We start from the raw sequence: 16,497 nt of genomic DNA on the forward strand, positions 1-16,497 counted from the left end.
CCAACCACATGGCTGTGGAGGTGCATGGGGGTGGTTCACCTACTCAAGCGCCGGTCAGGGTCACCTGGGGGGAGCTAAAGCCTTTCTGTGTGAGTTACCAGCCCGTTCTGCTCACCCTGGGACTGCCCTGTCCGTGCTCTGCCTGCTCCTTTCCCTAGAGAGAATGTTAGGAGGAAAACTAGGGTATCTCACAGCTATTCTTCAAAGCGGAATGAAAGCCACCACCTTATAAATGTGGCTGTTCTTTATCCATTTAGTGGTTCATTGTCCTTTTGCTGACGGATCTTAGACTTTTATTGGGTTAAGGGTACCACATAAGTTCCAGTAGGTTTTGGTTATTGTTTTTTCCCTGTGGCACAGGGCAGGGTCCAGCTGTGCCTGTGCAAAGCGCGTTTGGTGCCGGATCCTTCTCAGTAGCTGATGCCCAAACGCAGCTCAGTGATGACCGGAACGGGGCCGTCCCTTCCAACCGGTTTAGGTTGGAAGGGACCTTAGAGACCATTGAGTACAGCCCCGTTCCCCGAGCCCGGCTGCCCGCAGCCCTTTCCAAGCGCTCCCCGGTCCCGCCCCGGAAGGCGAGCGGCGATGGCGGCGCTGGGCGGGCGTGCGGCGGCCGCGCTGCTGCGCCGGGCACCGGGGACGGGAGCGGTACCGGGAGCGGTACCGGGAGCGGCACCGGGAGCCGGGCCGCGTCGGCACCGGCACAAGGAGAAATGGGTGAGCCGGGCCGGGGCGGGACCAGAGCACCGCACCCCGCGGCGCTGCTTGCACTCCGCTCTTGTCCCCGCTAAATCCCGTGCTAAATCCGGTGCAAATCCCCTTCTCGTGCCCCCGTTTCACCCTGCACCCTCCTCCCGCCGCTCTGTGTGCAGCCGTGCCCACTCCGGGCCCGCAGCCACATTTCGGCCATTCACAGAGTCCTGGAATCACTGAATGTGCCGATTTGGAAGGGATGCACCAGGATGCAGCTCCTGGCCCTGCACAGGACACTCCCAGCAGTCCCGCCCTGTGCCTGAGAGCATTGTCCAAATGCTTCCTCAACTCAGACAGGCTTGGTGTGGGATCCCTTCCCTGGGGAGCCTTTTCCTGTCATACAGCAGAGGCCCCCCTGTCACAGCTTCATGCCATTCCCTCCGGTCCTGTCACACTCACGCTCCAGAAAGACCTCATGGACTTCTGGCAGCAGGGAACCCAGTGCTGGATTCTCCCAGAAGAACATGAAGGCTGGGTGGGGAGGCCGGGTGTGGCGGTATCGAGGTATTTTAACACTTCTGCTGTTTTTCCCCACCAGGCTGCCACGGCCCCACGCATCCCGTCCACGCGGCTGGCGCTGCACCACTTCGACACGAGCTACAGCCTGCACCTGGGGGCCCTGTGGCCCTCGGTCCGTGCTGGCCTGCTCTGTGAGCAGAAGTACGGGGCCCTCCTCAACAACTTTGCTGCTGCTGACCACGTTCCTGAAGAGCTGGAGCTGCTCAACGCCACCGATTTCATTTCCGAGGCCCTCCAGAAGGTGCAGCAATGGCAGCGTGGTGCAGCTGTGGGGGAAGTGGCCACAGGGTGCCAGGAGGGCCCTGGTGAGGGCAGGACTGGGATGCAGGCAGAAATGGTGGCACAGGCAGAGAGGTCCCCACCACTTTGCATGTCCATCAGCTCCAAAATCAAGTGTTACACCTTCCCCAGGGGTGACATCACGCGCTTTCGCCCTGCACGGTGAGACATCCCTGACTGACTGCCCTGGTCTCTGCCAGCCCCAGGGGCTGCTTCCATGTGTCACCATCCTCACTTCCAACTGCTCTTTTACTTTCTTTTCACCTCCAACATTTGCTTTTGTTGTGCAAACTGATGATTTCCAGGCCGGATGGTCTAGGGCTCCTTGACTATTACCTCATGGATGCAGCATCTCTCCTGCCTGTGCTGGCACTCGACGTGCAGCCAGATGACTTTGTCCTCGACCTCTGTGCTGCTCCGGGTGGGAAGACTCTGGCTCTGCTGCAGACTGGGTTTTGTGGTGAGTGGGGATGGGTGTTCCCTTGTTCCTGTGTTAAACAGGGCTGGAGCAGTGTACTGCACGCATTCATGCCTGACCATTAATGATTTCTGTGTGTAAGAGCTGGAATCAGGTGTGTTTCTGCAGAAGTGACATTCCAGTGTGCCTGTTCTGTCCTGTCAGGGCATCTGGCAGCCAACGATGTCTCCGTTTCCCGGACAAAGAGGCTGTACCAGATTCTCCAGAGTTATGTCCCCAAAGAAGTCAGGGACACTGTGAGTGTCACGTCCTACGACGGAAGGGACTGGGACCAGGTGAAAGGAGGCACTTTCCATAAGGTATGTGTTGGGAACTAGTGAAGATAAACCCATCAAGTTCACTTCCCTCCTCTTTTTGAGGAAGACAGCAGGTTATCCTTCCATATAAGTGTGTAGTTTTTTGTAATCATAAATGAAGAGAGGGAAAACCAAGCCACATAAGTAGTAATATTTCCTCCTGCTATCCCTTCCTGCAGGATTTGGTGCATATGTGCATCTAGAGTTGTACCTTTACTTGCCTGTGTAACACCCTTTAGAAATCCTGTTCTTGTCCATCACCTGGAAGGGGTTAAATGTGAAGATTAGATAATTCTGGCTTCTCAGCCATGTCCAGCCACAGGGGATGGGTTTGGTGTTCCAGGAGCTGGGTTGAGTACTCTGGCAGGCTGCAGCAGCAATGCTCGTGTGTGCTGCAGGAGCATTGCCAGGGACACACACAGAGCAGGGACATTAAATGAGGACATGAGTTAGTGCAGGATGTTTTCCACCATTTTTGCACATTCCCAAAATGCCAGAGCAGCCAGGTGGTTACAGTTCAGTGTGGTGCACACCTGTGTTTGGGCACTGAGAGCTGCTGGCAGGGGTGGAGGAGGTGGGCGTGGGGCTCGCTGCAGGAGGGGACTCGCTGAGCTTGAGCTGTGCAGGGGGCTGAGGTGGGACCTCTGCTGCTGCAGGTGCTGGTGGATGTGCCCTGCACGACAGACAGACACTCTGCCATGGAGGAGGACAACAACATCTTCCACAAGAGGCGAACCAAAGAGCGTCAGATGCTGCCCATGCTGCAGCTGCAGCTGCTGATGTGAGTGAGCTCCGTTGTGTTGTGTTCCCTGAAACCTCTCCTTACTCTGTCCCCAGCTGGGAAACGTGGAAACCATGTGTAGTTTTCTGGAATGGGTGAAATCACAGTAAGTGTAAGAAAGTGCAGATGTTCTTGGTCAGATCACCAAGGTCTGACCCCCTTGTCCTTCTGTCCCCAGCAGTTGCTGTAGGATATAGGGAGAAGGTCTAAGGAGCAGGATGGGCACAGCTGTTTTGGGTGGTGATCTCCTGGGTCCTGGCAGTCAGCCCTGGAGGATTCCTGAGTGCCCACCTATCCCAGGACACAGGAGGACATGTGGTGCTGGGAAGGGCCACAGCTTATCACTGTGTGCTGTGGCAATGAGGAGGCAGATTAGAGAGCCCCATGGCAGCACTTGAACTGCAGGAATCTCTTCCCCTGTAGGTATATCCCATTCCTTTGGATGTGACTGCAGAATTACACCTTCCAGCTGCTCTGCAGCAGCATCTCCCATGTTAAATCCTTTGTCAGTATAAGTACTGTTTGACTCTTAGACTCCTCATGTTGCAGTGACACAGACTGCTGAGCCTGTGGAGTTCAGTGGGGGCTGTCTGTCACTTCCTATGAGTTCCCTTTTGGTTTCCCAGGGTCGGTGGGTGGGGATGTCCCTCGGTGTCCCTCCTGGTGACCGTGTGTGTGCTCCCTGTGCTGCAGGGCTGGGATCCTGGCGGCCAGGCCGGGAGGAGCTGTGGTGTATTCCACGTGCTCGCTGTCCCCGCTGCAGAACGAGTGCGTGGTGGAGAGGGCTCTGGACGTGGCACGAGCCCACTTCAACATCAGCCTCCACCTGGAGGACCTGAGCCACTTCAGGACGCTCTTCCAGGACACCTTCTCCTTCTTCTCGGAGTGCCGGCTCGGGGAGCTTGTCCTGCCTCACCTCACAGCCAACTTTGGGCCCATGTATTTCTGCAAATTACGTCGGGAGTAGAAGGGCCAGCAGAGTCTGTCTGTCTGCTGTCAGGAAATAGCCTGATATTTAAGGGAAAGCAGAGCTGCTTTATATTTATTTTTCTTTCTAAAATGTCCCAAAGGAAACCTGCTTTTTTACTGCAGACATGGGGAATAAATGAGAAAGACCTGCTGTGGTGTTTCCTGGATACTTACCTCTTTGAGACTGAGGTGTTTAATCTAGGAAAGAGAGAGAGGTCTTATCAGAGGGAGCAATTTTTCCATCTTTGTGGGATGGGATAAATGGCCCTGCTCTCTTCCTCCTGTCTGACTGCTTTGATCCTGCATGAGCAGGTTTGGGTTAACAAACACCATCTGGGGATCTCAGCCTTTCTGTCCCAGATCTCACCATCTGCATAAATGAGTTGCATCTGTCTGTGCTTATCTCCTGCCTTCAGAGAGAGAAGCCTGAGGTCCTGAAACCTAAGGCTGCTAAGAGTGCCCCTCCTGTGGAGTTGGAAATGTGCTTGGGATGCTGGAGATCTGGTGCTGTGCAGAGGCCAGTGACTGTTGCTATCCCTCACAGCTAGCAAAGCTGTGGATAAGTGTGAATATTCCCATGCTAGATGCCATTTAATGTCCAGTGAGCAGGTATTTGTATGATTTTGAGTAGTAACTTTGTTCATAGATTCATCACCATCAGTGAAGGATTACTGGAATTTATCATGGGAGTTGCTTAATAGTTACATTTTTATTTTGTGACCAAATTACAGTGGTGAGAAGTGATGGACACGGCTGTATTCCTCATGGGGCAGCCCATAGTTCCATCCATATGAAGTTACTCCACTGCCAGCAAGAAAATACTGTTGAACTTCTGTAATCCTTTCCTCTCAGCACCACCCTGCTTCTGCAGGAGGCAGCACTGGTGGAAATAGGGGTGATGAACCCACATCCATGGCCATCCATCCTTGCTGGAAGTGCAGTTCCTAGACTCACCACTGTTTGAACCTATCCTAAGCCACTCCTGCAGGGTTCCTTACAGGATCTGTGTTTATTGGCGAGGAGAGGGGTCAGGAGGTGTCATTTCCTTCCTCCTCCCTTCCCCAGTGCAGTCTCTGCACTGCTGGTGGCAGTCGTGCAGCGCTGTCCCTTCTCCTTGGTGCCCATGGTGACTATGCCACTCTCCTGCCACGGCTGAGGGTCTCCACCTCCTTCATGAAGCGCAGGCACAGCTCCTCCTGCCAGGGCAGGGCCACGCACTGCACGGCCACGGGCATCCCCACGGCTCCTGACACGGCCTGCAGTGGGGGCACCAGCGGTCAGGGGCCACCCAGGGACCCCTCGCACCTCCAGCAGGTTTTGGGAGCTTGGTTTAGGCCTGTGCCTCATCCCACAGCCTGGGGAGCTTGGAGTTTGAGCCCTGTTAGTGTGCTGGGCAGAGGGAAGGCTCTTGCTCTTCTCTGATAGAAATGGTTGTCAAATCTTGGGTAACGTGTTTGGGACGCCTTCTCCCCCACACACACCCCAGGCAGCTCTGCCTTGGGCTGTCCTGTAGGCAGATCCCTTTTCCTTCAGCATCCTCATTCCTGACCCATGCTCCACTGACAGCCTGGGCCTGGTTGAAGGCAACGTGGAGCAGGAGGAAAGTGCAGTGCAGTGCTGTGGGCTGTGGCTGTTGCAAGGACCTGCTCCCAGAAACTTTGCTGCATGACTCCTTGCTGCTTCAGCCTGCCCAGCCTGTGGGAGATCCTTTAGTCCCCCCAAAACTTAGTGACTTACCTGTTGGGGGCTTGGGAGAACAGCAAAGGGTGTGTTCAAGGTGGGTTTGGGGATTAGCAAGGGGTGTATAAAGATAGGAATTTTTTTGTGCCCATACTGATGGAGATATTTAGGAGCCCCTGATATCATGGAAACTGTTACCTGAACACACATCAGCACTGTCTGCTCCACCACTTGCCCTACCTGTTTCAGTGTCCGGTCCCAGGGGTCATCACAGCATCCTTTGTAAAGCTTTAGCTCTTCCTCATCCGCCTCTGTCACGGTGCTGACAGGGACAACCCCGGCGGGGAAGTTCAAGACATTGTACAGCATCGTGGAGGAGATGGCACCTGAGAGAAGCAGGAGAGGATGCAGGCAGTCACAGCCTCCTGCCTTCAAACTTACACATTCCCTATTCACTGAAGCCCCCGAGAACTGTGTCTCTGCTTTATATTTATTTTGCTCAGAGAGCTCTGTGTAGTTACTTTTCCTCCTTAATTACCCTGAAATGCTTGGGTGGGCAGTGAAGCTCCATGGCCGTGGATGTTTCCCTCCAGTCTCGGCCAGTGTTTCTGTGCCCTCCTGAGAAGGCCCCAGACTCACTCACCGAGGAGTTTCCGGGGGTATCCCATGGTGAAGGCAGGCCCAAGGACAGGGCACAGCACCACGTCCAGCTGGAGTTCCTGCCACTGGCTGATGACCTGGGAGCGGTACACCTGGGGAGGAGAGGGGCCATGGCCGTGCCTGCAGCCTCTCGGCCTCTCCAGGCACAGCTGAGGAGGCAGCAGCAGCAGAGGGGCCTGTGTTTGCCTCCCCTGCGTGTGGCCAGGAATTTGAAAGGTCCCACTCTGGCCATGCCCACTCCCAGGAGAGCCTTCAGTGTGCCTGGGCAGGAGCACTGCAGGCAGCCACTGAAGCTCTGTCTGGGCTGACTCAAAGCCCATCCACCCCATTCCTATCATTCTTGGTGCCTTTCCCTCCATCCTGTCTCCTCCCCAGCAGCCCCTCCCCTGCACAATCCCTTTCCAAACCGATGACTCTCTCTGACCCGGTGCTTGCCACAAAGCCTCAACTTGCAGCATGATGCCAAAGAGGAAAGTCCTCAAAACAAACCTGTATTTGATGGTGATGATCCCACATCTCCTGCACCGACCTGCGAGTGGAAATTATAGCAACATCTTTAAGCTGTAAGAGGAGGAGGAATTGCTTAAATAGTCCTCTGGGTTGATAAGCCCTGGTGATTTTAGCAATTGCTTGAAACAATACAGCTTTCACAATCTTCCTAAAGTTTCCTTTGGCATCTGCCCAACCAGTTAAGCAGCACATGTCTGGAAGTGCTGGAGGGAAGGTTTTCCTGATGGGCCTGGATTAAATACTCATCTCTTCCACAGGCTTCCTGTAATGACCTTATCCATTCAAGTGCCCCATTCCTGTCAGGATATTGCTAGGGGCAGTGAAGCCATGTCCAGCAATGAGGAACAGCCCCTGCAGAGGGCAGATCACAGCCTGTGTTGTGAATCCAGTCCCCCCCAGCCAAGGACACCTGGAGGAGAAGGTATCACCCATTTCCAGGGACATCCCTGGGGACAATTCCATCTTACCTCATTCCAACCATGGAGCTCAGGTAGTCAGCCAGGCGGGGAAACTGGAAAGGCACGAGGTTCCTTAGGGACATGACATGGGGCTGCACTAACTGGGGTCACCCCAGGGAGCCCCTGTTCCTGTCCTGAGGGACAGGCACTCACCAGAGGTTTAAGAAGCAGAGCCAGCAGCTTCTTCACCAGCCTTGGCATCTTGCAGGAATTCACCTGTGGTTTCAAGCCTGGGTCTACAATATTTCCTGTGCTGAGAGATGACAGGAGGATGGGGTGATTTCAGAGAAGCTGTTTGCCCTTCCTCAGAGACCCGAGTGTTGCCTGTTTGGGGTGGGAGAGCTGGGCTTCTTGTGCCTGTGCCATGCCCATGGCATGGGGATGGAGGTGTTGGCAGCACTGCTGCCAGAGGGCTCCTACTTACAACACATCCACGAAGGCACGGCCTCCATCAGCAAAAAACGTCTTCATAAACAGTTCATTCATGACATAGGGGATCCGAGGGGGAGAGAAGGGCACCAGCTGCACCAAAACACAAGATTATGTGGCAGCCTGGGGATGTGAATAGCTTCCAAGACCCACATGTGGATAATCCTCAGAGGCAGAGAAGCACCTCCCTGGGCTCCATGTGCCAAGAGAAGCCCCGGTTCAACCATTTTCCATCCAACAATCTCCCCATGAGATTATTCCTGCTGGTTGCCCATGGGATGCACTTCTCCCTTAGGCAGGGAGGTCTCTGCCTGGTGTTCTGTGGCTGGAGAACCATAATCCCATACCTCAGCCAGGTCATTTTCCCCACAGGTGTGCTTGGGAGCCGTGCCTGGTTCCTGAAGGGTGATTGCCTCAGCGAGGAGCGAGGCAGGGACACCCTGGGGAGAAGGGCAGGGGCTGGTGGTGCTCACCTGGTGCCCAGCTGCCTGCAGAGCACTCCTGGTTTCCTTCACTGCCCTCCTCATGCAGGGGGGCAGGGGGAAGTAGCCGTCGGTGTCGTAGTACCCGACCCGCAGGGGAGCGGAGCTGGAGTACACCTGGAGCAAGGAGACACCAGTTACCTTTCTGTTCTGTGCAAACCCAGGGCACTGGGAATATTTCTCTGTCTGCTCTGGGGTGCCCTGACCCCCAGGGCAGCACTGACTTTGACCCTCACTCATGGAGAAAGTTTCCCAGACTTCAAGATAGACTGGATTCCACAAAAGTGTGAAATAGATTATAGAGAGCAGTGTAGGTGTATCTTTTGATGAGAAATTTAGGTTTTGGAAGTTTTAGTGTGTTGTGGATAGAAGCAAGATGGAGGGCACAGGGTGTTGTCCTGGGTTTCTTCTTCATGCTTCTTCTTCCTTCTTCATGGGTTTGGGTGGCATTTGTAATTGGGCAGAAAAGTCCCCATTGCAGCTCTGTGGGATCAGTTATTGGGTTAAAAAGGAAAATAATCCGGGTGTCAGTTCTTAACAGTTCTTAATTGGATAGTTTAGTCTTAAAACAAGAGATTGTTGGCCATTTTGTGCCTTCTAATGAAAAGCTGCTGAACTCACAGTAGTGAGACTGTTTTACTGATAAGAAATAATAAACACCTGAGTCTGAACATGAACTACCATCTCAAATGCCTTCAATCCAGACCCAGAGAAACCCACAGCTGAGACCCTCACACTATTCCTAATGGGATTGCTGTGAAAATCCTTTAGACATACACCACTGACCAGGTCTGGGACTAAGACCGGATGCAGTGGGAGGGTCTCCCCTACTCCTTGTATTTCCCTATTAAATTCTTAGATCTGAACTGTTGGCCAGTCTGGGACTAGGATTGGGCTCAGCTCTACTTAGGCTCTGTCAGGAGTTTAGAAAGTCTCTGAACCTTGTGACTCAATGGGAGGGTCTTCCCTGCTCTTTGCACCCTTGTCCTTTGCACCCCTAGTCTCCAGGCAAATCATTCCAAAGTGATACTAAGCTGATTTTCCTTTGTGTGCTCCATCTTCAGAATAAGTAACAGAGTGAACCCTGTCATTGAACTTTGTCACCCTTTTGCAAATTTGTATTAAAACCTGCTTTTTGCAGTGCCTTTGACAGTGATTCTTTAGGTGACCTCAGTCTCTCATTTGTGACACCCACCCTGCTGGGGGAAGGTCTGCTCCACGCTGACACCCACTGCAGAAGGGCTCCAAATGCTAAGGAGTGACTAATACTCTTGTTTGCTGCTTATAGTTACCCTTTCCAATGTCTACCCCTGCCTTTTTCTCCAGGCCCTCCTTCAGGAGGAGCACAGCCACTCCAGACCAGGGGATTCAAGCACTGATAAAAAGTGTGGAAGTATAAAAACCTCCTGAAGCTGGTTTGCTGCAGAGAGGAAGAGAACACCCTCAGTTAAGAGATTTGCTGCAGCAGTTTCTGATCCTGTCTCATCTTCCCCTAAAGTTCTCCAGCCATTTGCTCCCAGTGTTGCCTTCTTCCCTGCTCTTTCTGGATCCTCACCATTCAATAAGCAGCATTCCAGCTGAGAAGACAGCCAGGATAACTACTGATTTGGCTATTTTTTTTTTAAATGGGAATTTTGAATTGTGCCCTCAAAGAGAGCTGTTTCACTGAAAACCAGTCCTGTAAAGATAACTGGAGCCTTCAGGAGGGCATGTGGCACCCTGGAAGGAGCCAGGGCTTGCTGAGTGAGGGCCTCACCTCCTCGTTGAAGGGGATGGGGGGCACGCTGGGGTCCAGCTGGAACATCTCCTGGCACAGCAGAGCCTTCATGCACAGGGCCAGGCTGTCCACATCCCGTGCCATGGGCCCCAGGGCACAAGGGACTGCATGGGACAAGAGCAAACACCCACACTGAGCAGAAGGATGTGCCAAAGCCCAGCCCACCCCTCTGCACAGCCCCGTCGGGGTGGGCAGGCAATGAGGGGCATTTCAGATGGACTCCAGACAGGACTTCTCTGTCTCAGGTTCTCTCCTGGCCTACAGGAGAACATCAGGCTCTTCACAGGATGTAGGGAAAAGGAATTTAAAATTCACATACCTGCCAGGATGCCATTGACAGGGCCAGTCACTCCAGACAGGCTATGGGAAAAGAAGAAGCACATTGTCATTTCAGTAATGGGGAAATATTCACAATGTGTTTGAAAAGCATGTGGGGTCTCCAGCTCAGGACCAGAAACAGAAGGAAATTTTTTCAAAAATTTGAATGGAGTAGTGTTACTGTGATATTTTATGAAAAATCTCTTCATTAAGATTTCTTCTCCTGGGAAGCTGAGAAACTTCAGCTTCTCCCTGTTTAGCTGCTTTAGAATGTGATTTGGAGAATTGTTTACCAAACATGTAAATTGTTTTTAATTAATAGCCAATCACAGCCAGCTGTGTCGGACTCACTGAGTCTGTCACAAGTTTTTATTATTCATTCCTTTTTAGCTTTCTGATATATCTTTTCTCTTTCTTTAGTATAGTTTTAGTATATCAATATAATATAATGTAATGTAATGTAATATAATATAATATAATATAATATAATATAATATAATATAATATAATATAATGTAATGTAATGTAATGTAATATAATGTAATATAATATAATATAATATAATATATAATATCAGCCTTCTGAGAACTTCGAGTCATATTCTCATCTCTCACCTCATCCTGGGGACCCATCAACACCACAGAGTAGTTCAAACCAGGAAATTTTGGCCAAAAATAAGCAAATATAAACCCCAACAGATCTTAGTTTTGGTTTAACCAAAAGTGTTCCATTTTGGCATTATTTAACCCTTTTAACTCCCTTTTACTTTAAACTCCAGGCTAGATTTACAATGAAAACCTGCCCATTTCCCACTAAACCTAACCGTGCCATCTCCTGGGAGATGTTTGGAGCAAAGCCACCCTTTAAGAGCCACCCTCTCTCCTCCCTCCAAGTACCCACCCAGTACTTTCCCCTTCAGCCCAGCCTGACCATGAGCAGGGTGGAGGGCAGCCCCAGTGAGACAGAGCAGAAATTCTCTAGGTCAGGTTGACCTGCTCTCACAGCAGTCTCTCTGTCTCTCTCTATCACCCTCTGTTTCTTCTTCCTTTATCTTTGTCTTTCACTGAAGCAGTTTCTCTGAGCTTAGGCTTTTTGCAGTCAGACTAAATAGCTATGTTTTCAAACTACAGACTTAACTCAAAGATGTACATTCCACCTAAATCAAAACGGATTTTTACTCTGGAGAATTTCTACTCCGTCTCATTTCTTCTTTTTTTTTTTTTATTTAGAAAATAAGTAAGTTCCTTTATTTAATGCAAACTCTTATTAAAGATTTTATTTGCAGTTGGGGACTATTTAAAGATTACCTGAGTCTCTCAGCGGTGGGTTTGAGGCCGCAGAGCCCGCAGAAGCTGGAGGGCAGGCGGATGCTGCCGCCCATGTCCGAGCCCATGCCCAGGATGGAGCCTCCCCCTGCAATCAGGGCTCCCTCCCCTCCCGAGGAGCCCCCAGGGCTCCTCTGGGGGTCCAGGGGGTTCAAGGTCTGCCCAAAGATGGGGTTGCTGCATTCGTAGCTGGGGAGAAGAAAGAAAGGAAGGAAAGAGGCTGTGAGGAGCAGCCAATGCCTTGGGTTTGTTTGTTTTCCTTTGCAGAGAGCCTGTGGGGCACAGCCAACCCCATCCTTTCATCCTGTAAATCCCTCAGGACACAGCTCATTCCCACAAAACTCTGCTCTCCCTCCCATGCACAAGTGCACTCGATTCCTCTTAACTCATGGGAGGCTTTTCCCCCTCTTTATCTTTTATCTGACAGCTTTTTCACTTGAGATTGTTGTCAGATAATGGAAAAGGGACTCTCCAGGACACGTCTCAGGAGCCTGTCCAGGGCCCTACAGGCTGGGATTTTCCTTCAGAAGCAGAACCAGATTTTTGATGATGTATGTCACCTGAAGAGGGACTGTGGCACATTGGTCATTGCAAATGGGATGGCTCCTTGTTTCTTCAGGACCTTCACCAGGACACTGTCCTCCTCCATCACAGTGTCCAGGCACTGCGTGAGCCCACAGGTTGCCAAGTGCCCCTGCAGAGAGGAGAAAGGACAAGGGACATGGGCAATGCAGTTCCCTTGCTCTTTTGGAAGGATCCTCTGGCATTCCCTCAGGGGTTGTGTGTTTGGTACCAACTCACTCCCTTGAGAGCCCTTGCTTGAAGGACTCCCTCTCCTTCCATCCCTGGCAGAGGGCTGCCAAGCACTCATTGGGTTAAAGCTTCTCCTGAAGCTCTCCTTGCTCTTTTCCTTGCTCCTTTTCTCCCCTGACCCAAATGCAGCTCCAGACTCCACAGGTGCACCAGCTCAGGATCAAACCCAGCATCCTACTGTGCAAGTGAATCCACCAGTGGATGTTCAGGGAAGGAATATTCCCAGGTAACCAAAATGTGTGAGCCTTTTTCAGTTAGCCTTTGGTGTTTGGGGCTCAGCTTTAGTGCAGCCTGTACTGTGTCATGTATCAGAGGAGAAATCATTTGTGCCTATAACTATTCATCCCTGGCTTTTCTCTGCTGCTTTTGACTGCTTTTGGCTGGGCTAGAGTTTATTTTCTTCACAGTAGCAACTACAGGGCTGTGTTTTGGATTTTGTGCTGTAAACAGTGTTGATAACACGGGGATGTTATTGTTATCACTGAGCAGGGCTTGCACAGAGCTCACACTGCCTCACCAGTGAGCAGGCTGGGGGTGAGGGACAGGGAAGGGACAGTCAGGACAGCTGACCCCAAGTGACCAGGGGGACATTCCATGCCATGTGGAGTCATGCTCAGCATATAAAGCTGGGGGAAGAAGAAGGAAGGGGAGATGTTTGGGTGATGTTTGTGGTGATGGTAACTGGGAAATCTGGGGTTTCCCAGTTACCATCAGACACGATGGAGCCCTGCTGTCCTGGAGGTGGCTGAACACCTGCCTGCCCAAGGGATGTGGTGAACGAGTTACTTGTTTTGCTTTGCTTGTGTGCAGAGTTTACCTAATAAACTGTCTTTATCTCAACCCACAAGTTTTCTCACTTTAACCCTTTCTATTCTCTCTCCCACATCCCACTGGGTGTGGGGGGAGTGAGTGAGTGAGTGAGTGCCCACTGCAGCTGCCTCAGACACAGCCAGGTTTCCTGTGGTGCAAGCAGGGAGGGATTGGGCCCCTTCCCCATTGTCCATCTCCCACCACTTCCCCACCCACGCTGGGACATCCAGAAGCACAAAGGGAGAACCTTGTGGCCGATGTGGTCCTTGATGCTGACGGGGATGCCGTAGAGCAGCCCTTTCTCCTTGCGCCGCTCGATTTCCTGGAGCTGCTCCTCACACTCCGGGATAAAGTGGCGCAAGCAGTTTGTCTGCTGGGTCACTTCCAGGGCCTTTGTTGGGAACAGGTGATGGATAAGAACAGCATCATTGCACAGCTGCATTCAGCAGCTACCTTGATTTACAAAATACAGACTGAAAAAGCCCCTCCCCAGAGCATCCCAGCTCAAGCCAGCTCAGAGGATCTGACCCAGGAGACAGAGCATGTTTTTCTCTCAATATTTCCTGTATTAAAGGCTGGCCATAATCCAGCTCCAACAAGCCTTTTCAGCCACCAGCACACACACCATGGCATGGAGAATGTCAAAGATTTGCTTTGTCCATCTCACTGTGGATGGACACTCACCTTCTCTAAGTAGGTGTAGAGGACAGTCCTGGGGGACAGAGACCCTTCCTGGAGTCTTCCAGAGAGTTCCAGCAGGGGCAGGGACAGAATGGCATCTCTCTGGACACTGGGAACCTGCAGAGGGAAGGGAGGGGGATCCAGAGCCTCCTCTATGTTATCCAGAGCCCCCAGTTATGTAGCAATGTGGAAAATGGATGGTGTTTGCTGCTACCTCCTGAAAGCATCTTCTGAGAAAGCTGCTCAGGCAGGCACAGACAGTCACTCAATCCACACTCACACCACAGCTAGGTCAGCAAAGAGGGACAGAAAGGGTCTCTGTAAGAGTTCCAACAGGGCTTATTATAGAGCCATGCCAAAGGAGTACAGAGACAGAAGATGAGAAACCAGTGCAATGTCCTGGGTTACTTGTGGGGTCAGGGCCAATGGGCACAGGGGCAGTACCAGGGCAGGGCAAAGGGCAATGTCCTACAGGGAAAGGGCAGATCAACACAGTGCTGCAGAAAGGGCAGATTAACACAGTGCTGCAGAAGCCCCTTTTGTTCACCCCAAGCACTGAGGCAAACTCTAAACCTGTGGCAAATTCTTCCAGGACATTACCCTAGAAGTTCACCTAAAAGGCTCAAAGGCCTCCCCAAGGTTACCCTCTGGCTCAGGGGATAAAGGCTGTTAAGTTTTCTCATCATTATCACCAGAGCTTGCTGGAAAGGCAGATCCTGCATGTGAGGGCTCTGATCTTGAGCTGCCAAGTGTTTTATCCCAAGTTTGCATATCACAAACAGGATGCAAACACAGGAGCCCAGGTGCTGAAGGGCTTTGTCCATCCACTGCAGCAGAGGACATGGCAGTGCCTTCCTCCTGGCACAGTGGGACTTAGCCACTGGCCAAGACATAACCTCAGCTGAGCAAACACTGCCTGGGGCACAAGGTACCAAAGTCCTTGCACACGAGTCTCAGGCTGTCCTTTCATCCCTCAAAACAGATACAGGCAGTGCAGGACAGCCTGGGCTGAGAGCAAACATTGAACAGCTCGAGCCCATCAAACTGCAAGAAGTCAGCAGGGACTCACAGGTGGTCAGCTTGGGTAAAGATTGGCTGTTCTCAGTGCCAGCAGGATTTTAGAGGTTTTATATCATATATTTATATAGATCTATATTTAAGAATATATGTATCACTTGTAGCTGGTATGCTTTACCTCCAGGTGTGTTACCTGTATAAGCATGAGCTGGTTTACCCAGTGTGTATTCAGAAGTGAATGGAGCAGAAAGGAAAGGGGGTTAGAAATGATGTTGCAGTAGAATTCAGGGCTGTGCTGGGTGGATGCCTGGCTCAATCAGCCCCATATCATGTCCTGGTTGCTCCCAGGGGACACTGAAAACCCTCACAGTGTAAGGTTAGAGCAGGCACCTTCTGGGCAGCCTGATGGGAGGTGCCACTGGCTGAGAATGCTGCTTTTGGAAACACCCCTAGAGCTGTCCAGAAGCCAAGTTTTAGAGCCAAAGGTGGAGGGGTGTGAACAGATGTGCAAACTTAAAGTTAAGCAGAGGAAAAAAGGCTTCCTTGCTTCTACCCATTATTGGCAAGAGACATTTCCAGATCATTAAAGAATTGGGGTTTGGATAATGAAGATGCAGTGCATCATCACCTATGTTGTTCAAAAACATCTTCTCAGTGAGTAATTCACATTCCCCAAGCTGTAGACTCCCACCACACCTCATCCAGCTTGAGGAGGGCAGTGATCTCCCTTTCTCTCAAGGCAGCCTTTCCTCTCGCTGAGGGCTGCTGGCACATCTGCTCCTTATAAAGCTATGGGGCCATGAGCTGGAAGGAGGATGTGAAGGACAGCATCAGCAGACGCCCCAGTGGGACTCAGACCCCAGGGAGGATGGTTTACCTGCTCCCTGAACTGCTGCACAGCCTTTGCCATCTTCTTCATGCCCTCATCCCGGGTCCTCCGAGCCTCTTCCATTTTCTTCTGGATCCTCTTTTTGCCCAGCCATTTCCAGAGCCCCAGGGCTGCCACGGAGCCCCCGAGCAGGGCGAGGGCAGCACAGGTGTCCCCCTTCCCCTCTGGCAGGAGCTGCCTCAGCTGCTGCTGCTGGATCATCACGTGCACCTCTGGTCTCTGAGGAAGGACACGGTGAGAAGCAAAAGCAAGGCAGGTGCAGGAGACCTTCCCTGGCTCCCCAGGCTCATCCCTCCCCCCTGTCCTGAGTCAGCAAACAGTTCAGGTAGTTCAGGCTAAAGCTGGCCCCTGCAAAGCAGGTGTAGGTGGAGTGTGCAGTGAGAATGATTAACCACGACATGGGGAAGGTGAAGTTTGGCCAATGAACCTTGTGTTCTTTGGGGTGTTTGGTTTATAGGGGTTTTCTGGGCTGTGGGAAGTTCTCTGCTGGGGAGGACCGTAGGATCAACGGAACAAATGCAGCAAGGAAATTGCTGCTCTCCTATTTCCTGTGAAGCCTGAGAGGACAATGGG

General features: G+C 51.8%; 2 protein-coding genes across 3 annotated transcripts; one reads left to right on the forward strand and one right to left on the reverse strand.

Moving 5' to 3' along the window:
• Positions 1-550: 550 nt before the first annotated feature.
• Positions 551-4,226, forward strand: NSUN4 (NOP2/Sun RNA methyltransferase 4). 2 transcript variants are annotated; one of them, XM_077182479.1, is made up of 6 exons: positions 551-717; positions 1,292-1,713; positions 1,857-1,972; positions 2,174-2,328; positions 2,982-3,106; positions 3,800-4,226. In XM_077182479.1, the coding sequence occupies exons 1-6, from the start codon at positions 586-588 to the stop codon at positions 4,071-4,073; spliced, it is 1,224 nt and encodes a 407-aa protein (XP_077038594.1). In that variant the 5' UTR covers positions 551-585; the 3' UTR covers positions 4,074-4,226. The 2 variants fall into 2 exon arrangements, with proteins under 2 accessions (XP_077038594.1, XP_054494771.2); XM_054638796.2 differs by having other exon boundaries at positions 552-717; positions 1,857-2,011.
• A 979-nt stretch (positions 4,227-5,205) lies between these two features.
• LOC129124072 (vitamin D3 hydroxylase-associated protein-like) lies at positions 5,206-16,125 on the reverse strand. Its single transcript, XM_054638797.2, has 15 exons — positions 15,913-16,125; positions 14,022-14,135; positions 13,585-13,728; positions 12,275-12,408; positions 11,697-11,903; positions 10,391-10,431; positions 10,051-10,175; positions 8,286-8,411; positions 7,808-7,905; positions 7,537-7,636; positions 7,393-7,436; positions 6,905-6,944; positions 6,399-6,507; positions 5,996-6,141; positions 5,206-5,331 (listed from the first exon to the last, which is right to left on the reverse strand). The coding sequence occupies exons 1-15, from the start codon at positions 16,123-16,125 to the stop codon at positions 5,206-5,208; spliced, it is 1,767 nt and encodes a 588-aa protein (XP_054494772.2).
• Between the last annotated feature and the right edge of the window lie 372 nt (positions 16,126-16,497).

Source organism: Agelaius phoeniceus, chromosome 8 (assembly GCF_051311805.1).
Source record: "Agelaius phoeniceus isolate bAgePho1 chromosome 8, bAgePho1.hap1, whole genome shotgun sequence".
Lineage (NCBI taxonomy): Eukaryota > Metazoa > Chordata > Aves > Passeriformes > Icteridae > Agelaius > Agelaius phoeniceus.